The 23,399-nt window shown below is 30.6% G+C and overlaps 1 protein-coding gene across 1 annotated transcript in view; it reads left to right on the top strand.

Moving 5' to 3' along the window:
- LOC100867147 (follistatin-A) overlaps positions 1-18,825 on the top strand; it is a 71,080-nt gene extending 52,255 nt beyond the window's left edge. Inside the window, exons 5-6 of the mRNA XM_086915885.1 lie at positions 2,964-3,260; positions 8,614-18,825. Coding sequence (XP_086772011.1) covers positions 2,964-3,260; positions 8,614-8,732 — 416 coding nt within the window. The 3' untranslated portion in view covers positions 8,733-18,825. The remainder of the gene's footprint in view (positions 1-2,963; positions 3,261-8,613) is intronic.
- Positions 18,826-23,399: the final 4,574 nt, after the last annotated feature.

Here is a 23,399-nt window from a genome sequence, read left to right as displayed (position 1 = left end):
CCGGCAGACAACAAATATCTCATACGATGCCCGGGAATAATTGATATTCAACCGTGGCCCGTGACAGATCAATATATGGCATCGTGTTATGGACTTGGACCATCTGTGTTATTGGACTTGTAATACCGATTAAACGTACCACTCCTCTGGAATTAAATTGTATCGTAAATTTGATGAAAAGGGATTTTTTTTTTTTTGATATATTCATAAATTTATATGATCCTTTTTTTTTAATTTTGAAATTGTGAAATGAGAGGAAGGATATAATAATATAATTTGAAGGAAATACTAATAGGAGACTAAATATTGTTCGAAATTAACGTTATTGAAAGAATTGATTAATCATAATATTTTAAATTAAGAATTAAGACAATTTTTTAAATTAAGACAAAAGAATAAAAATTGTATAGCTATATAATTGTAAAGCTATATCCCCTGCGTTCGAGATTAAAAAATATTTATAATTTTTGTGATAGATTAGAACAAACGATTATTCCAACGATAATCCTACTTCCTATTCGAAAACGTACAAAAGAGTTAAAAACTGAAAAAAACTTGGAAAAAATTCTAGAACAATTTATAGCTGATCCGCCGGCCAGTGATTATTTATTCGAAGGTGGACGGTCGATGCACGAATTGCGTAACGTTTCATCGGGTCGCGTACGCGTTGACGACTGGCAGGATGAAAAATGAGCAATACATTACACGATCCCCCCGTGAGAAGTGGGCCATTGACCCAAGTAGGTGTAACGACATATTATTGCAGTAATCGTGTCTGCGAACGAGTCACCGCACGAATCTACCGAGTGGACGAAGATAGAGCGCGTCTAATTCGACGATTGAACCTGTCTCTCGTTTCTGCCTCGTCAGAGTAGCCTTCTACTACTAGCCAGTTCCTTTCAGTGCCATACATACAGCTATTACGTAACGTGCACGTTCCCCGATGATGTCTCGCGTTCGCGAAAATCAATCCACATCCGTGATTTTAGCTGCCACTCGATCTTCCGCGAGGATGAGGAAGGTCGATCCGATATGAGTTCTCAAGGCCTTGGTACAACGAATGATGGCCGTGAACTTGCATTTCTCGAACGATTCAAGCTTTTGCTCTTTCGAATTGTTGATCTAATTGTTATTTATTTATTTTTTTTTTTTTATTGAAATTATTAAAATATTTATCGAATATTGAATACTTAACTTAAATCATTCGTGTGAAATTATATAAGTGGAAATGAGAATTTGATCGAAATTGGTTTGAAAATGTTTAAATTGAAAATAGGGAAATTGGAAAGATACGAAAAAATATGAAATTCTTTGAAACGGGGAAAAAAGTTGATTTATTAGGTATAAAAGTACGTGATAATATTGAACTTTAAATCATGTCAACTTTATTGAACGATAAATATAAGTATGTAGAAAATATTTTATGCGTATAAAATGAAATTTTTAAATGGACGGAATTATACCTGTTTCCAGGGAGAAACATAGAGGGAAAGATTCAAAGATTCTTTGAAGAATAAAAAAAATAATCAACATAATAATATAGCACCATATTCCGTTCTTTTCTACATCTTATTGCTAATAACCATACTATTGATGTAACGGCTACCTTAAAGTAAAAAGAAGAATACTCTGAGTCTAAAACCGGATATGTAGTCATTTTATGAAAGGCTAGAGACATGTCTGGAAGAGATATGCCTATATTTGATGATGAAATTTTATTTAAAAAAAAAAAAAATAAAATACACATATTTGCGCGTGTATATATTATGGAATATTGATAAATGCACATAGAAAAAAATCATTATCGCTGATAATTTTTATTGGAATTCTATTTTCGAAATTATGAACTTGCAATTTGTTATTTCGATGCGATATTTTATATATTTTTCATTGATTCAAAATTGTTTTTCTCAAAATCATAATTTTTGTATTATCGTTAAAAAAAAAAAATCAGCAACCATAATCAAACTAAAATAATATATTTAACGAGCTTGTAATAATTATTTAAAAAGTATAATACGAGTAACAGCAAAAAGAAGGCGATTATTTAATTGAATATAATTATAACTTTTTTTACAGGAAAAAGAAGATTCGAATGACATCATCCTCCAACGAGACGAAAAAGCAGAAACAGTTATACAAACAAAAACGAATCTCTAACATGACTTAATCCCCCACGAACGGCTTGCAAAATACACATCTCGGGGCTCATAAGCATACATCGCGTATCTATAATCTCATCTTGTCTGAAAAATTGTGGAACACCGAAAGATGTACCGTTTTATTCGCTAAAATCAACTCAAGTGTCAAACACATTGATCTTAATCAGTGGATCAAGAATATTTATGCAAATTCATATCATAAAAGATTTGCTTCGTTCGACAATTTGAAAAGTTGAAAATTGTCTCCTAAATAATTTAAACGAGACAATTTTTATTTTTCATACTGTTGAAACTTTCGCCCATTTAAAATTTTCATACTCCCATAAAGATCTGTAATCCACTTATATAATTATGATTTTTTTCCTCTTATGTGGAAATTTTATTTTATTAATATTTATAAAAATACTATCGAAAATTAATCAGTTCCATTACACAAATCTAATTAATAGAAACATTAACACTTAAAGATAAAAAATTCGCATTTAAACAATTTTTGACACAAGAAGTTCCTGCTGCTTCAAAATTTCTTCTCTATTACAAAAAAAAAAAAAAGAGAGAGAGAGAGAGAGAGAAAATACAATTGTACATACCACTGTTCATAAACACCAGATTTATCACTCATTTTTATCAAAAATATGACATTTCTTTCGCCAAACTAGAAATTATTTCTCTTAAAATCAATGTGATAATTACTTTTCCCACCCAAATTTCTATAAAACTTATTGCACGATCGTTCAAAGTCTAAATAAATCGATAAAATAATTTCCAAAAAGCTGACCACTCTCTTCTTCTCGTTTACAGAGAACGCAGACTGTACCACGATTCGTTGTCGCGAGGGGCAGACGTGTCTGTCGGAGATGAAGTCGGGCCGGCCACGTTGCGTGACCTGCACCTATCGTTGTCCCCGGAAGCGGGAGCGCGTCCGGAACCGGACACACCGTGATCGAGACCCATCGGCGACCATGTTGTGCGCCACCAACAATATCACCTATCCAAGCTGGTGTCACATCGTCAAGGACGCCTGCGTTACCGGCTTCGTCCTCGAGACGCGACACGCCGGCCCCTGCAACGCCTACGACACCTCTCCTCTCTATATCGGTGAGTCCTCGACACGCGATTACGTAGATAACACGAGTTTACTGGTCAATGAATACTGTTGTTCCGACCGTAGTCTATTGAAATTATCTCTGCATTCGAGTAGTGTTGCTCGATGCTAAACGCGTATTCGAATATTCCATGTATGCTCGATTTGCTTTTCTGCTTTTCTTTTCTTTTTGTTTTTCTCAGAATTATTAATTTATGTATTACAAAAATTATTCGCATAACATTTAAACTAATTGGGATTAACTATGTCGTATTTTATTATCTTTTTAGCAATCTTTTCATGTAACTATAAAAATCTGATATATACGAAAATGAAATCTAGATAATGGAGGAAAGTACGAAAATTAATACGTTTGTTATTATTTTAATTTTTAAAAATTTCTAATCAAATTAATTATTTAAAAAGAATATATTATATATATATTATGTGTATTAATATAACATTGAACAATCAAGAAAAATTTGTAACGTTTTTAAAATATTGAAATATTTCTACGTAATTGAAATGATCAATTTTAAAAAATTTTAGATTTTCTAAAAAGTTATTTGAAATTTGAATCAGGATTCTATTATACGAATAAAAGTGCATGGAATTCAAATTTACTAATATATGTTCATTCTATGTGAGAAAATATAACGAATAATCATTGAAAAAGAGAAAACGAAAGAATCATCAAGCAATCAACCAAATTAAAAAATACTAAAATATTTTCCAATCGATAATCTACAGATGTTTGTGTACGTTTATGAAAAATCTGCAAGAAAAAAAGATACATATATATATATATATATATATATATATATATATCTCTACCAAACAAGTATAGAACAAATATTCAACATAAAATACTCGTCATACCATTTCTGCGATAAAACAAGCCTTTATCTCGATCCTATTTCTTTAACACCTTAACTGTCAACTACGAATACACTCCCAGTAACTACACGTAATTGATGTTGGCAGCCAACAATATAATAGTGTTTGCAAAAAATATAAATTTACATAAACTACTATTCGCAGTCCACAAATCAGAACAAAGCGACGAAAGAAAAATAAAGTAAAAAACGGATAGCAAGAAAATAGAAAGATACAAGAAGAAGAAGAGAAGGAACGATTAAAAAAAAAAAAAAGAAAAAAATAGAATGCTAAAAGAGCGTCAACACGCTTTTTCATCGAGAGGGAACGAAACTCTTCTCAACGCGCAGAGACAGTAACAGCTTGGCGGTCGACACTTCCATCCCGATTTCATTTCGCATTTAGCAAGGGATCGCCGATGTCGAGGGGCCGCGTTTCCCATGCCGTGATAAAGCGGAATACGCGTCTGGTCATTTATCTATTTCTCTCGGAGGCGTGGGCCATTCACGAGCCGTCTGTGAAGCAAGCGATCGTCGTAATCCAGCGTGGAATTCGCCTTGTTCGAGTCGCCTCTGAGAATATACGCGCCCACGCGCTCGCTTGTCTCGCCCGTTAAACACAGTCAATCGCGAAAACCCAGAGGAGGAGAGCTAGCCGTGGAATTCTAGAGTTCCGCTTGCCGATGCCTTCCTCTCTCGCGTGCACTCTCGCGTTTCTCGCTACGCTACGCTTCCTATCGTTGTTGCTACAACGATGGAAACAACGGTGGAGGAGCGGGGAGGGTAACTCGATCAATTTTTATGAAACTCTTATTATATCTGTTGGACGAACCGTTTCCTTTTTCAATCTCTCTTCAATATTGCTGTACATATGTTGGTGATTTGTTCCAAGAAATCTAATGTAATTTAATGTCTGTGAGATGAATTTTTTTTCTCGAAATGCGGTTAAATTTTGTTCGAGTTGTGGTTCGAATTTCGTTTTATTGAATCTTTAATAAAATATATATATATATCTTTGAAGAGTTTTAAGTTAAGTTTAGGGTTTGGTTTTATCCATTCTAATTATTGGATGCTTTGCAAATCGATTTGGATCAAAATTGGATTGTATCCAATTTCAAATTAGATTTAAAATAATTAAAAAATATCCAGTTGAAATTTATGACAGTATTTTCTTTCAAGGCTGTTTAAGACTATTTTTGCCGTTGCTGGTATGTTATAATAAAATGGTTAAAAAAAATTCCGTTCATATGCATGAGGAATGGCAGCCACGACACACTGCCATTCGAAACATGAATATGTGATCGGACCCTTCAAAAAATATTATCCAACTCGTTCTTGTCGCTTTTTACTTTTTTAAACGTATTTTCTTACGTACAAATTCGGTGTCCGGTTTTCAAAAATTTATTTATTACCTACCTCGAACGCAGTCTGAAACTATAAAGTACGATACGAAGTGACGGTTATATGTATAAGGAAAAGTTGTTCGGAATATTATTCCTGGTAAATATATTTCAAGGTCACTAAAAGCAACGAAGCGTGGCCTTTTCTATATAATTTCTATACAATTCTCGTGTATGTTCTTTTTTTTTTTTTTTTTTTTTTTTCCTAGTATAAGAATTAGTACACATTGAATAATATATTTTTCAAATGAAGAAACTCGTAAAGCTAAAAATTTTTAATTTTTCTAAAATTGATCGAAACATATTGATACCTTTTTTTCCATTTTGCGAGAAAGAAAGATTCATCGAATAATTATTAATTTTACTTTTCTAGTTTATATGATACTAAAATTCAGATTTTTATTATTTTCGACGTGTTTGTAAATTGTGTTAAAAGAAGAAAAAGAAAGAGAGAGGAAGAAAAGAAGCTTTTAAAACAATTCTTTCATTTGTTTCTGTCGATAAAACGCTTTTGTCCACGCGCGTATGTGTAGACAGTTTGAGCAGACGTAGAAACCTGTTGCATGTCGCGCATAAACGGGAGAGTTTACGCATCAGCTTCCTTGCATCGTGAATTATTCCGACTTTTATCTCAAATACGACCCACGATTTTTTTAAATCGCGATAGAATTTATCGAGCTCGTGGCATGCTCTATTTACCACATCTACGATATCAATAAAGCTTATATCAGCTTCTGGAATTGCAACTGGTATAAACTTATTTTACTTCGATCGCGATCTCGTTAATATTGCCAATATCTATTTATAATCTCTTGCGCCACGATATTTTTGCACCCGTATTTATTAACAAGCTCGGAATGATTAAAAATTTTATTAAACAGAATAGACACGCAGATGAATGTAGCGGTGTAAAAAAAGATATTTCTCACCTAGCCAATGATATTTTATTTTATTTTATGCGTATCATGAATTTCGTAATCAACAAATAATCGCAATAATAAACGAATAAATAGAATTATTTGACGACCACGATAAAATTGTCAATGATATTTCGATCGTTCGTATATCACATTACTAAGTAATTAAAATATAATACCAAGATCATCACCTTCTTGCATCAAATACAAGAAACGTGTTTTTATTGCAAATTTACTACTGTAAATTATCACGAATAATAAAATTCTTTTTTCCCCGTATTTATATCGTTGAATCGTCAGAAATTATTCAATTTGAAATTTGCAAATATAATTGCATTATTCGCGCTAATATGTATAAGAATGTAATAGAATTTATTTATGACTATTAAAATGCATGTAACAGAGAATCCAGGTATCGTTCTCTCATTCAACTGGACAATTGTGTAATAAAATAAACAAGCGAAATTACATTGTAACGCTTGTAAAATTCGTTATAACGATGACACCTTGTACATTTATCGTATCGCGCATCGTATTTTGCAATTACAGCGGAAATAAACAAATAAATTTACGTAACGACGACAGTTTCCTACATTCTATTCTCGCATATCATATTTTTCACGCGTTTATTATTTTCAATAATTGTTCTCTCGCACAATAACGCATAGAGTATAAGCTCCTTTCTCTAAATTATAATGGGCGCAGTTAAACGAGAGTTTCTTTCATGCCGCAAATCCTCGTACATATATATATATATATATATATATATATATATATATATCGCAATTACATCAGGAAATAATACAATGACGGGTTCACTGTTACGCAAATTCTAAAAGAGATCGTGAACAGAAGCTTTTGAATAATTTGCATTGTCTTTACGCAGCAAACCATAAAGACGAAGTAACGGTGCAGCGTTTGGGTTTTGTTAGGTCGAGTGTAGATAAATTCAACTTCGTGACACGCATTCGGTGTTGAAATTTTTATTGAACGACAGTGAATAATATCGATGATGAATAACGCGTGGAACGTGGCTCGTTTGAACTGTCGATCTATACGTAAAATATTTATCGAAGTTGTATTGTGCCATATATTATTCTCTCCTCTGTGTGCAACAGCGAAATCACTTTCAATTTTTTATTCTTTTATTAATATATATATATATTATTCTATATCTTATTCTACATTGTGAATGAAAGTAGTCTATAAGTAAGGAAAGAGATTTAATATTTATTGTGTGTTGCGTCGACTCATATTATTAGATTGGTGCACGCGAAATATTATTTTCTCAAATAAAACTTTAAGCGCGGTTTCTTTGAAAGAGTATAATGGAATGTCTCGTGTACCTAGCCATATTCTAAAACGACAGAATAAAATTTCATAGGATGTGATTAAAACGATTTCGATATCGTTTGATGCAAACGTTTGATTCCAAAATGGAATGATTAATACTTTAAAAATCATTTATATTGTAAAATTTGTTTAAAATGAAAGTATATTTTAAACTTAGTTTATAAATTTATTATCAAGAATAATAACGTATCGATTAAGTTCAATGTCACGTTCAAGAGAAAAATTAAAATTTTATCTTTGCATCGTGTTAATATTAAATTAAATTAAATAACTTAGAAACGTGTCAAATTACTTGTGAAAATATTATACGTAATTATTCCACGTATATATATATATATCTTCTCTTTTACCCTATCCGCCATATCGCTTATCCATAACCATATGGTAGAAAGCAAAGATGAATTAACTCTCGCGTGTCATTTACAATTCAATTTCTCGTCCGCTCACGTGTCACGTCATCGATCAACAAGCACGATAATAACGATCAGAAGGAGAAGAAGAGAAGAAACGCATAAAATCATACGTGATAACCAGTTTAACGGCATTCATTATCGCCCACGATACGACAAATCGACCATAACCACACCACCAGATCCGAAGAAAAAGAAAAAAAAAAGAAGAAGAAGAAGAAGAAGAAGAAAGAAGGAGCAAAAATTTACCCAAGAAAAAAAGTCTCGCGTAACGTTATTCCGATTCGTTTCGATCGAAGATAACGATCGAATTTCGATATCGAATCGATCGAGCCGTGGCTCGAGGCGGGACGCAATCAAACAGGATTTAATTCAATAATAACCACCCTTTTGCTTTGCCCCTTTGTTACAGAGGAGGACAACACCTCGAGCAACTATGGCGTCGATCTGGCGGACGAGGACGCGAGATTCGAGGACACGGAATCCCTATCGTACAACGGCCAGACCCATCGCTCTTTGGCGTTGTCGTAGCGCGCGATCGATCGATCGATCGGCCGATCCTACGCGGCACACGAGTCGTACATTTTCTCCGTAGGTGCTCGCTAACCAAGGAAACCGCGCGGATTGGTGGAACGTGTCGCGGAGGGACGCGTATCGATATTATCCACGCTATCGACTTTCTGATCGACCGATCGGAAAACGGATCGAGGATTAAGATAATAATTATATATTAAATTCCAAACGCGAAATTGGAGGATTAAATTATGAAACTGTTCGTTAGGTTAGGTTTAGATTAATTGGATTAAGTTCGGTTGTTGTAAGTTGTTTGATCTATCGAGAGGATCAGGGAAATGTCACGCGAGAAGAATTCACCGTGTGAATTTCCGGCCGAGCTTCCGGGGAAGTTGGAGGAACGGCGGGCGAGCGGGCGACACGCTTCCTCTTTCGAAGGTACACGCAATTTTGGGACGCCGTTGAATCGAGGAGATGGCGAGATTCGTGCCGGATATAGATATAGAGTTAAGGGCAGATCAGTATTCTTTTCTCCTCCTTTTCGGGAGGATTTCGAGGTTTCGCAGGTTCGTTTCGCGCACAGGCGACGTTACTTCTCCCCTCCTCTCCCCCACCTCTTTTCTCGTTTTATTACGTTATTTCATTTTGTTTTTCATCTCGGAAGGAAGCGGAAAGCCAACGAATCGAGACTAATTAACACTTTCGTGATCGAAGCACGCGATAAACGCGTGTTACGTGAGGGTAACGTGTCGCGTTTGCTACGTACCAGGAGCCATTTTAAGCAGGTTTGTATCTATTGTTTCGATGTACATATACGTTTCACGAATTTGTGAAATTAAAGGTAGTTAATTAATTTAAAATCGATCTTTCGAATTGATCTTGAGAACTTTTAACTCTTTAAGTCTTCGAAGAAGACTTTGTATTGTCGTTATTCTTTTTTTTTTATTTTGTTTTGTTTTAATGCAGTTTATTATTTCAAATGTTTGATAATTATTAACTAGTAACGGGACATTGGATCTGCTAATATGTGAAACCACTTCAGAATTTCCTTTGTATTCCAATTATTTTATTTGTTTCATTTATTTATGAATCAATCGAAACAAAAAGGAACTGGCATCACGTGTACGCAATGAAATTTCCTTTTTATATGTAATTATATTGTCTCCAAGTGATTAGATACGTTTCATAGTATAAATATGAGACTTGAAAAGAAGTGCTAATATAATCCTAAATTTCTTTATCTTTTATAAATATATGGTATATAATTCATAACAGAATTTTAATTCACGAGCATTAAAGGGTTAATAGTCTCACCAATTATCATTGTATTCCTTGTAGTAAAAAAAAAAAAAAAAAAAAAGTATTTTAGAAGTAACGTTTAGAAATTCGATGATTTTCTGATATTTTAAGAGTACAATAAATCTTGGTGTATCACATGAAATGTCCATAAATGTTAGGCATAGTTAGTCTATGAATTATAAGTTGTAAATTGCTGTAAGTATTCTTTCGCCGCTCTCTTTTCATTCTTCTATCTTTCTAGCATTATATTTTCATTCGAATTAGTTTTAATCGAATAATATACCACAGTGTTCTTTCTTTTGTATTAATTTATTATAACGTTAATTAATTTATTGTTCGAAATAAACGAAATCTGCGCGTATGTATGTGTGTGTGTGTGTGTGTATGAAAAAGAAAGAGAGAGAGAGAGAGAGAGAGAGAGAGAGAGAGAGAGAAAGATTGGAGAATCGTGTTGAACTTCAACATATAACACCAATTTTATTCTTCTTTCGTTTCTCTTAACAGGATAACATGTACACAGTGTAATATGAATTTTGATTGCCAACACGTAAAATACATACTATTATATCAAGATAGTAATTATACACGTGAAGCACGTGAAATAGTATGTATAAATATACGTTATTTTATACGTTGTTTCACGTGTACAATTCACGTGAAATATGTTTTAGATACGACACACATATTATTTAATAGAATTCTGTATATAGTTTACATTATGCTTGCATTATTTCGTAACGTTAGATTCTCTCGTCGATACTATGAAAAGGAAAAACAATAAAGTTAACTAACCAGCGATCATTCATTCACTAATCGAAATACTCTTTAACTCATATATCGTGAATAATCAAACTTAAGCAATCACAGCCGTACAATCGCATTGGCTCCTGATATTCTATCTACAATGTTATCTATTTCGTGTCCTGTTCAATTGAGATAAATTAATCGCGAAAGTGTTAATGAACGTCGATGCGGTCATTCGTATTTTTCGAAGAATTTTTCAAGATTCAATCAATTCGTGTCATATAATCATTAAATGTCGTTCAAGAGTAGATCATTTTCCTCAACGAATGGAAAACGTAGAACTAATATGAACGTTAAGTGACAGTCGCAGATCCAATCGTTATCGAAATTTTATTAAGTTGATTGGAAAGTTTCTTCAATTAGTTTCTTTTTCTCAAAACTTCTCGAGAAAATACGAATAAAAATTGTTAAGGAAATTTCTTTTGAGAAATATGTATGCATGTATTTTTTCCCTAACATTTTAAAATATTTTCTAAAACTATCCATTCAATACATTTTAAAAATACTTATTTTTGTTTAATTTAAAAAGAATAATTAAATTGCTAAATAAATCGTGGTAAATTAAATATTTATGCCTTTATATTCAAAAATATTACAAAAAATATCCAAAATAAAATATTCTTTGCAATATGTTATACAATGCATACTTAAAATTTCTTTATTTATATATTTTTTTAATTCAATTAGTAATAGTAAAATTTAGTAGCAAAATATTCCAATCAACTTACCAATTATATTCTGTTCGAAAACACTGCTTTTTAATTAATACATTGCGTATAGCTTTCTGTTTAATAAATAGAATATTAAGATCGAATCGCGTATCATCACATGTTATATGAATTTTATCATCGAAATGAGATTTGAATACGACCAAAGACAAGCGTCGTTCGAAAAAAAGTCAATGATCGAATAACACTCTAAATGTCGAAACTGAACATATAATCGCAAGCCGTTGTATGCGAAGACGTTAAGAAATGTAAAATATTTGTCTGTATAATATGGTAACACGTCAGCTAGTCGTAAAGTGGAAAAAGAATTCACTAGAAAAAAGAATTTTTCAATAAAATTGCATCCTCGAGAAGGGAAAATGAGAAAATAAACGATGAAAGAAATTTTTGAAGAAGAGAGAAAGACTGAAAAACGGATATAAATGAATTTATAAAAGAAGCTTTATGAAATTGACGACAAATTTGTGAAACTGTAGGCTGTACGCAATGTGTTAATGGATTTTACTTTGGAAAAGATTTTGATTTAACGAGAAAAAGAACAGGTAAAAAAAATATCCTTCTATAAAATGTTAAAGTTTTAGAGTATTATTTATTTATTTATTGCAAATCTTTTTGTACATATTGTTTCGCGGAATTTGTTGCTACTTCTTTGAGCAAGTGTGCCTGTTCTTTTTGATTTAATCATGTTAATTGTTCAGAGTTATTTCACAAAATATGTAAAATACTTTACACGAGAATCGCATCTTGGAACGAAAGATTTTTGATTACGAAAAATTAACAAAGAAAGTTCCATCATTTTAAGATTTAGCTTAAATTGTTCACGGGTGAATATACTTTTTAGGAAAAATAATAACCGATAGTTTCTTTTGTTTAAAACCAGACAAACTAATTCTGTACGAATCAGTATTATTCAACTTTACGCGACGAAGGTAAATAGTTAGATAATCAGCAAGAGAGAGTTAGATCAATATTAACCCTCAAAAAGCATTCGTTAAAAGTTATTTCCTTTACGTATTATTATTTTTTTTCATATAAAATTTAATTTTTTTTTCTGGAACATTCACTAAATAATTTTCTCCTATTAATAAACAAAAGCTAATAACTTTTCAATTAAATTCATTCTTTGATGATTATATTTATTCTTTTATTAATTTTTGAATATATTATTCATATATTCGTATTACGTTGAAAAATATAGAAACAGAAATTTATATCTTTTCAACCTTAATAAAATTAAGAAGAAAAAAAAGGAAACATTAAAAATATATCTTCCAGAGTTTAATTAATCTAACTATTTTCCGCTAAATCGTCAAAATTTCCATTCAACGAGAAATGGTATAATAACTAAACGAAAGGAACACGTGTCCTTTCGTTCTCAACACCAAGAATTTCATCCGCGTCGACGAGGAAAGTTCGCGCTCAAAAAAATGGCACTCTGAACGAACGCAACGTTTAAATTACGCGTTCTTAATATTACGCCAGTCCATATCTTCGATATCAGCCCGTTACATTTTCGATCGTTCCAATGCCTCCAGTCTGGCGCCAGTAGAATTCCCATAATATTCGTACTTAATTTATGTTAGCTTTACGGCCTGCGTTAACAGCTCCGCTTATTCGCACACATTTTATTGGTTTATGATCACGTATCTCACATTTTTCCTCTCATACGTTGTCAACCGCTCTTACACGTGTCACCTCTCACCTACACGGTCGAATAAATTATCGATTATTGCACGATTCTGTAGATGGAAAAATCGTGGAACTGGAAAACTTCAGGAATGAGATAATTTATAGGGGAACGATAAGAGCCCACTTTGTCGATCATTTATTAATTTGTCTTACGCGTGATCGTGTCGTATGATTTTCGTGAAATATGATACTGCTAGGTGAAATTAAATGGATGTTTTGCAATTTAAGATATTATCGAAGCCATGAGATGAAGAATTCTTAGCATCTTGAATAGCACCTACTTCACTACTTATTCCTCTATCAAGGTAGTAACGTAAAAGTATGTCAAGGATAAGAAATATTGTATCTTTGAACGAACTGTAAATAATTTTCCGGAAAAATCATTTTCGAGAGAGAGAGAGAGAGAGAGAGAGAATAATTGCAATGAATTTTTAACTATTTTATTATAAAACAATTGGTTCGAGAAGTTTAACATATTTTTATTCGTTAATGTTTTCCTCTATTATTTATTATGTTTGCGAAAGTTCGATTTTTGTATAAAGTTTTCGTTATTATGTTAGAAAGAAATTTAAAGAAAAAAAAAAAAAAAAAAGAAAGAAAGAGAGAAAATGTTCGTAAAATTTTGTGCAATTTCGTTCGGACGAAAGTGTTTGTGTAGAGAATTGTATATTTTATTATTTATAGAGAACGTGATTTATCCACTCCTCTTTATTTTACTCTTTTCTTTTGCTCGACAAACTCTGTCCCATGGGTCTGATTTTGCGGAATGCAAACTTCTCCATGGCCTACCATCCACGCGAAACAATTAACGTTCCTGACAGCCGCAAAAGTGTTCCAAGAAACGGGGAAACCGTCGCGACACCCCGCATTGTAAAAATACAAGATTGGAATTACTTTGCAATAACGCCAATTCTCGCTTAAAAGGAGATACAATTATTTCTGAGATATCTTAAATGCTAAATTCTCGAATGGTCTCCTTTAAATGCTGTTCAAATGCCCTTTTATTTTTCTGTTAATAATAACGAGACGTCTTTCTCAAAAAAAAAAAAAAAAAAATAAGAAATTTTCACGAAAGAACTATTCGTAAGCCGATAAATATTTAGCATTCGTACGATATTCGCAATTTCTATTCTATAATATTTTGAATAGGATTTTTGTAATAAATAATTCTGTGTTTATCCACCATGTTTAGAGATTCGTTTATATTTCTTTATTTAGAGAATTTTATGGCATGTAATATTTTGAAATTGCATTAATGTTGTTCGAATAATTGTTCCTACGATACACAATTGTATAGTCAATCGCGATATTTAAAATTCGAATATAATTTGTAAATAAATAATGACTCGGCTATTATTTCCAATCGATCATTTGCAACATTTTAAAATATCACTTTAATACAATTATCACATTGGTTTGTAATATAATTCGAATTTATTCCCACGGATGATTAACTTTCAAATTTTGAGAAAAAACGTAACACTCGATTTCGCTAATTTCCTAATCAACAAATCAATAAATTATTTTAATTCCTCGAAGAATAAGCGGGAACCTATGATACCTCTACTGTTTGCAATCCGAATACATGAAATCCATCACGAAAAAGAAAAAGGGAAAAAAGAAATTCCGGCCGGATAATTTCATTCTTGCGTGGTGACATGTGCGATGACATTACGAATCCGAATGGCAATAAATTTATACTCATTTCGACATTTACGCGAGATCACTTGTGCAATTCGGTATTGGATATTTCTATCCAGCCTTTGTCTCATGTATTCTGTTCGCCTATTTCGAGGCTACGCGAACCGGAATGGACCGTATTTATCAGATGAGATCTGTCTATCGTCGCAAGGTGCAGAGAAGCAAAAAAAAAAAAAAAAAAAAAAACAAAAAAAAAATTATGCGAACGCACCGAAACGAACGGAAAAAAGAGAAAAAGAAAAAAAAAAAAGAACGCGAACGAGATATTCGTGACGTTCGGTTCCAAATACCGAAATGTCTATTACCTGTGAACGTTTGAAATCGTTTTTAGATGGAAATGCAATTGTATGCGATAATATAGTTCCTGTATTATACATAACGTATATAATATAAATTTAATATACATAAATTATTCTATTAGTAGAGCTTTAGACTATTCTAACAGTAGTACATTGTGCGAACCAAAAATTAAACGTCACCTTGATATGTAATTGCCGTAATTATTATTTCGATATCGATTTAATGTATGAGCATTGCATCACTTTAAGCCGCGTTTACGTTAGGCAACTTTTAACGAAGAATCGAAAGAATCGATTGATCTATCGAGTAACGATCAATGGAGAAATTTTGGCACAGATGTTGTTCACATTTAGTTCCCCTTTGATTAAAAAAAATACAATAAACATTATCGTATAATAAATATCCCTGTCTCTACGAATATTTTTTCTAGCATTTAACGATCGGGTGTAAATTATTTTTTACGAAGAAATTGAAAATAATTACATTCTTTCACCCGATTTAGTTTATTATTCAAGAGGCAAGTTGCTTTTAAACAACTTTTAATCGAGCAAATTAAATTTTAACCGGATAAAATAAGTGACTCGAGATCGGTTAAAAATTATTTGACGTGAACGCAGCATCTTTTAATCAAATGATCTTTGTAACGAAATGAATAGTTAGTAATTGAATTTGATTAAAAATTATTTCAATTATCAATTAATATTGCGCTCGCGAAAATAATTTTGACCGATTTAAGATCAATCTGTGCGATCGAAAGTTGCCCAATGTAAACGCGGCTTTAAGAGTCCGCTCGAAGTTTTTCTCGGCAAGAGCGCCGAAGACGATCGAAATAAGAGAAAGACAACATACGGTAATGTGGAGCAAGGGACAATAAAGACAACCTACTAACGTTTCTCTTTCGATTAAGTTGTGATCAACATTGCGAAAGATGAAGAAAATTATAATGATGATGAAAATTCGATGCAAATTTTTCTTCACATTAGCATGTATCTAATTTTTAATTTTTTAGTAGAGGAGATTTTATTATACAATGCATTTTTCGGGGGACTTTGAAATATTTGAAAAATTTCTCGTGATTCCGTTTGACAATGAAAACGATAATTGTTGAAACGTATCGATATCAAATGCTCTTAACCTCTTAAGGAAATAGTTTTATCTTATTCGAAAAAATTATCATCGTCGTTAACTCTATTAAATTGTCGGAGTAAAAACTATTTCGTGAATTTAGAAAATTAGAGGAAGTAGCGTATTTGTTCATAACATAATTTACAAAGAGTGAGAAATGTAGGTCACTTCGATCAGTGGTGTACTTCAAAAACATGGAATATTTTACTATGTTTATTATGTTAATTCTTTTAACTTTATTCCAATTATCTGTGTACGATTATTATGTATTATAAAAATATGATCTTGTCAGTAACGATTGTAATGAAAATCTCTACTAATGATATTATTATCGCATATTTAATTCACTAGATATCGTAATAAAAATTAAATATTGAGTAACGAAATTTGCCACTATTAGATAAAAATATGTATATTGATTAATAATACTATCCAAGAAAGAAAAACGCGATATATCGTAAAGTATAATTTAACGTGATTATTTGTAAATTTATGTGTTCGAGTAATATAATTTAATATTTCCTATCGTTATCACTTTTATTCATTGCAATACGAATTTAACGTATAATTTTATTTATTTTCGCTAAATATTATTATTATGGAACTTTATTTTAGATGTTTATAATAAATTCTATATATTTGATTCGTTGCTATGTTTAACTTATTTAATAACGAGATATGAAATGATACTATAATCGGTTAAATTATAAACGTTGTTAGTATTCATCAAGACTGTGTTTCTAATTAATTTATTGCGATATACTTGGTTTTAAAAATGTTGCCATTTCGTTTCGCGTAAGAAATCGATGCATATCATTAAAAAAAATCGGCCATCGTTTCGTAATAAACTCTCTGCATTGATCAAGATAAAAGATAAATGTCATTTGCATATAAGAATTTGAACACAGAATATCTCTCTACAATGAGATTGATACCAACTTATAACTTCAAATTTGAAAAATACATATTTCCTAAACTCGTTATCGTATATTTTGATACATATAGTAAATAAATAAATTCATATTCGTATACCTTTGATGAAACAGTGAGAATAAATGGAACGTTTGATACACGACATTTTATTTAATTTTTTAAAAATAAATTTGATAAAAATTTTTTTAATACTAATTGTTTAGGAAATATATACCTTGTAATATGTTGTAATGAGAAAACAAGATTAAGTCGCGTTCAATAAAAATGATATTTATCTATTACAAATTTTATTTTATACTTTAAAATAATCACACGTATAAGATTTCTGTTTTCAATTGTGATTACTTCAGTGGCTGTAAAGAAATTTGAATCTTATGATGTTGTATTACGAAACTAACTAAAATTTTATATCTACACATTGTACGTTAATAAAAAAAGAATATAACACGTTTACGACGAAACTTACGGTATTAAACTTGTGATATAATATAAACGAAGAATATACCAATACTTTGATCTTTATTAATGAAAAGAGAAAAATAAATATATATCTTTTTCTCACGAAGAAACGAGAAAGTAAAAGAAAGATTAAAGAACACAATAATCGAGTCTTTTTTTTTTTTTTTCAAAATTCGAAGCCTGAGCTGATGTTCGAATATCAAAAAAAAAAAAAAAAAAAAAAAATATATATATATAGAAAGCGAAAAATTACAAGACAAATAAATTAGAATAGCACAACCTCTATAACACGATATACATTTTTAATTTACGTTGATATTTGTACGGTTATAGCTTAAGTTCAAAGATTGCGATTGTCCATATGCGATTTTCCACAGCACGTGTCCAACGTATCGCACGATTCACGTAAAATCTGTATAATTTAAGGAAAAATAGACCGACGATATAATAGGTGATAAAATAGGAAGCCCGTGTAAATTAAATTAAATGTCTCTTAGCTTCCAAATAACTTTTTAAAAGTGATGAAGAGAGAATAAATAAATAAATAAATAAATAAGTAAATAAATGAAAAAAGAACGTGTAGAGAAATTGAGAAACGCAAAGCGATGAAACGAATTTCTCAAAGAAGAATGTTTCAAAGATAAAACCCATGCACTTCTGCGTACCTAAAATAATCGACAGTAATCATTGTAAAGAATATATAACGTCGAAAATGCGGTCGTAAATTGTGCAAACGTATACAGGATAGCGTAATAATCATTGATTAATTTCTTAAGTTTCGAGAATGCTTTATCTAAGCGGTAAACGAAATGGATATAACTTATAAATAAATTGAAACGAAGTAAATGAAAAATAAATTTATATATGTATACATATTATATGTATTTACGAGAACGATCTATCTATGTATACATGTACCGCGCGTATATGTGTATATACATATGTGTTTGTATGTGTGTATGTGAATGTATATACATACATATACATATATATCGGTTAGCAACTACTTTCAAGACTGTGGAACATCATAGGTGTATAAATGTTTAAATAAATTATTATAACGTGGCAATCAATTATTTCTGTAATTATTTTTTCAAACCCTCTTTGAATCCAAATTATTCCCTTAATTTAATAATCATACAAACACTAAATAAGAAAAATCATTCAATCAAAATGTTATTCTTTACATACAATTGATTATTATACAATTATGATATTATTAAGATATTTCTAAAAATTCGAAGTTAATTCAAAAAAAATTTATCTCTTACAATAAAAAATTAATATATTTTTGAAAATTAAAACTGTATTCACACTCTTATAGTATTCTTTTTTATTTTTTATTTATTTATCAATATTTTTTTTATTTAGCTATTTACTTATTTATATATTTATTAAATTATTAATTTATTAATTATTATTATAATTTATAATAATAATCATATATAAACAAGACGGGCAAAGGACAAAAGGAAGGACAAAAAGGATAAAAATATAGTAATCAGCGCCATCTCTAGAGAACTATAGATGAAATATAGAAAAGGATTGCGAATAGTAGAAGAAAGATAGAGATAGAATTGATTGTCAACGCCATCTTTTAAGTGTTAAAAACATTATTTTAAAGGTAGGATAAAGTAGTATCATAGAGATTCTATGATAGAATTGAAGATCAGTGCCATTTTTTGAGTTCTTTTGAAAATGTCTTCAACATCAAAGAGATAGCGTTAATAATCAATTCTTATTTTATCTCTATCCTTTTTCTATTATTTGTTCTCGTTTATATTTAAAATTCATGCATTCAAAACATGATGTTGATATCTGATTTTTTTACTAATCTATTGATTATAAAAAAGAAATTATTATATTAACTTTTTGAACTGAATACAATTCCTGCACCGTTTTAAATCATAGATATTAAATCACAAACAAGAAAGATATAACACACTAACATCTAATAGAACTTTACATTATCTACTTTGAAATATCAAAATATCAAAATTTCAAAAAAGAATAAACTATTTTTTACATCATAGCATGCTGTAATCTAATATATTTTGCTCATTAATCATCTATTTGTCTACAATACATTGTATCTATTTAATTAACATTCTTGATTATGCATACACTTAATTTTAAGTACATTACTCAATCAATGTTTTTTTATGATGTAATCTTCTGTTCTCGTATAAAATATTGAAATAAATAATATTAAAACATTTCAAACTTTCTATCCTATTCTATCTAAATAAGAAAAAGTTTCTTTCTTAGTTTTATTTCTATCTATATAAAAATTAAATATTTCATTTATAAATCTTGCCTGTCAAGAATCTAAAAGATTTTTTTCATTCATACCCTATTCCTTCATTCATTACATTCATACTAATAACTTTATAATTTTTACGAATTTATGATATGATATGAATCACATGTGATTAAAGAAAATGCAAATGAAGATATACAATGAAAACTAAATAAACAAATTGAAGAAAGTTATATAGCTATCAAGTATTAAGGATATGTGGCCAGAGAAAATTAAGTAAGGATAATAAAGGAAGACTAGCTAAGGAAAACTAATGAACAAAGTTATTAAATGTTGAGAATTTGATTGTTAAGAATTTAATGAAGAAGTTATGAAATGATAAACAATCATCATCATGTTGCCTTAAAAAATAAGAGTATTTTTTCGAGAAACTTTGGATCAAAAGGAAATCAGTGAGGTGGAGAAAAAAAAAACAAATCATTATATACATACATCACTTATAAACTTACCAAAAAACTAAATGTCTCTTTGAATCTATTTAATATAAATTTGAAGATTCATTTTTTCCTTCTTATAAAAAGGAAAAAATAATAGTATATTCCTTCTGTACTATTCTATTGAAATAGTTTTAAAATAGTTTATACAATTAATGAAACTGAATAATAAATAATCAGTTTCAAGCAAATGAATTCAACTATTATTTTTAACTATATTTCTTGTCTTCTATTCATTTTTTTTAATTCGTAATAAACCTGTAATAAATTCAATTAGTAAACACAAAATAATTTATTTCCCTTAGAAAGGAAACATTAATTTCTGAAAAAAGAAATGAAATTAATAAAATATTGTTATGTAATTTATAATTTTAAATCAAAGATTTAAATCCATAAAAAAAATAAATTTTTTAACAATCTTTTTAATAATATCTTCAAGGAGATACTAAAAAAAATAAAAAATAAAAAATAATTAAAAGAATTATCAGAATAAATCATCCACTCAATATAAGCCGAGCAAACCGTGAGTGGAACATCTTTTCTATTTCGCAACACTAATATACTAAATTTTTTCAAAAAATCTCAAAAAAAAAACACGAAGAGTGCTTTATTGTATTTGAAATGCAATTATTAATCAACAAAAAAAAAAGAAAAAAAGATAAGAGACTCGTAAAAGCAGATATTCTCAATAATAATTGTTTTAACTGTTTAAAGAACTCTAATAAATCAATTATGCACTCATTTTATTATACGCAACACTAATAACGAAAGATTGCAATCATACGAAAGATTGCTTTCGTACAATTTTCTTTGTGCAATCACAAAGAAATTAATTGTAACAGATGATCCGGAAGCAGGGATATGCTTCCACAGTAAATGGGCAATTTTTAACGCAACGCTACTATAAAAAAACGCGATTATTTATCAACGTAACGCTAATTCTTAAAGAATTAAATCCAAAATTTACAAATTATTATGCAAATGCAAAACTATACTTCAAATATTCCGATATTATAAACGTTAGTTCAAATTTAAAAAAAAAAAAAAAATAGTCTAAGTCACAATTAAAATAATTAAATAATAATCGTTGATATTTTTCACAATATTAATTCAAAACGCGAAATTTATAAACGTAATTCTAAAATTCAAACCGTAATTCATCTTTTATCGCAACACTAATGCAAAAAATCGCGATTTGCCCATGATGATTGGACGATGATTGGCCGGCATGCAAATCGGCCAGACAACACAACAATTACTACATATTAAACTAAAACGAGCACAGTGACAAAATAGTAACAATGATTTCCCATTCTTTGGACCCAGGCAAGATCCAAAAAATGAGAAACCATTCGTTGCAGCCCTCTTCGTGACAGTTTGTCGGGCCTCTTCGATCTTCCTCCTTCGGGCGCGATGCCCGCTGAAACTTAAATCTAGGCTCGAGATTCACTAATCGCAAATCAAAGAAAAAAGGGAAAAAAAAGGGACTAAATCGCGGAAAAGCTAAGTGCACGTGGACGACCAACGATCGCAATGATCGTTCTCCGTACACGCACAGAATCTCGAGCTCAACGTTCGTTTCGAAAGCAAATCGCGACCGCGACCGCGAAATTCGAAAAATCGATGAGCAAAGCCATGAAGACGAATGGTCATATTGTCCTCCATTTATCTCAGCTTCATTCTCGATTTCTCAAATTTTATTTCCTGAAACAGATTGTCACGCGAAAACGCGCCTACCCGATCGGAGACTGTGACAACCTGCCCGGCCCTACCTACTTATAATTAACAGACACACCAGAAAATATGCTACCTGTTCTACCTGGCCCTATATTTAAAAAGTGGCAAAACAGGCATACCAACACACTCGTTCCACGATTCTCACGCATAACACTCGGGCGCAAAAGCCTAAACTAGGGAAAGCGTCCCGGGACGCCTCCGACACCCGAGCTTGGCACACTACATTCACACTCTAACTGTACGTACCATTTTCCTGAAATCGACTGAGGATGGCTAGTGACCATTGCGTGAAAACTACATAATGAAATACACAATGATATAAATAATGGTGAAATGAAATATTACAATTTGAGAGTAAATTATTATTAATTAATAAATCTGTTATCATAAATTTTAATTGAATTAATGATTGTTAATAGATTTATAGTTAAGAACGACGCAATTCCACAGCCTAACCATACACACACACAGTGGAAAATACGTCGTGCACGATACACTAACGCATCATCAGTCGCTGAGAAATTGTTATAAATTTATCAACTAAAGTCATCGTGCCCATCGCCTTTTTCTCACCCAAGTGGCACCTGAGCACGTAAGTGAGATCCTGGCAATGAACACGGAAGGGATTAAATCTGAAAATCCTGAGCTAAAAAAGATAAATTGATATAAATAATAAACGGTCTAATAAACTTTAATTTTGTATTTTTTTTTGTAGATTCATTATATCTCAAATTTTAATGATTTCATTTTATATTTTACGTTTTATCAATGTAATAAATTGTTGATATTTTAATATTTTATAGAAAAAATTAAAAGGGAATATATTTATTAAAAGAGAGATTGAAATATAAATTAATAAAAATAATGACTCGAAATTAAATATTTTAATGTAAATATCCTCAGGCGATTTTTTCATCAAAGCATATTTTCGAAAATATGAAAGAAGTATTCAAAATTTGTAGCTTTGATCTCAAAATCTGCCTGTCGCGAAGTGTCTTCTTGCATGTAAAATTATTTATTATTATTAATATTATATATCTTGAAAATCAAATAACTAAATTGTACAAAATTGTCAAAATTCATGAATTGAAATTGAAATTCACATATTTAGATATTTGACATTTGCAAATATTCATATTAATATTCATACTAATAC

The sequence above is a fragment of the Apis florea genome, unplaced genomic scaffold (assembly GCF_048593485.1).
Source record: "Apis florea isolate Af1SG1 unplaced genomic scaffold, ASM4859348v1 contig_3798_pilon, whole genome shotgun sequence".
Taxonomy (NCBI): Eukaryota; Metazoa; Arthropoda; class Insecta; order Hymenoptera; family Apidae; genus Apis; species Apis florea.
This window is presented reverse-complemented; position numbering and strand designations above follow the sequence as displayed.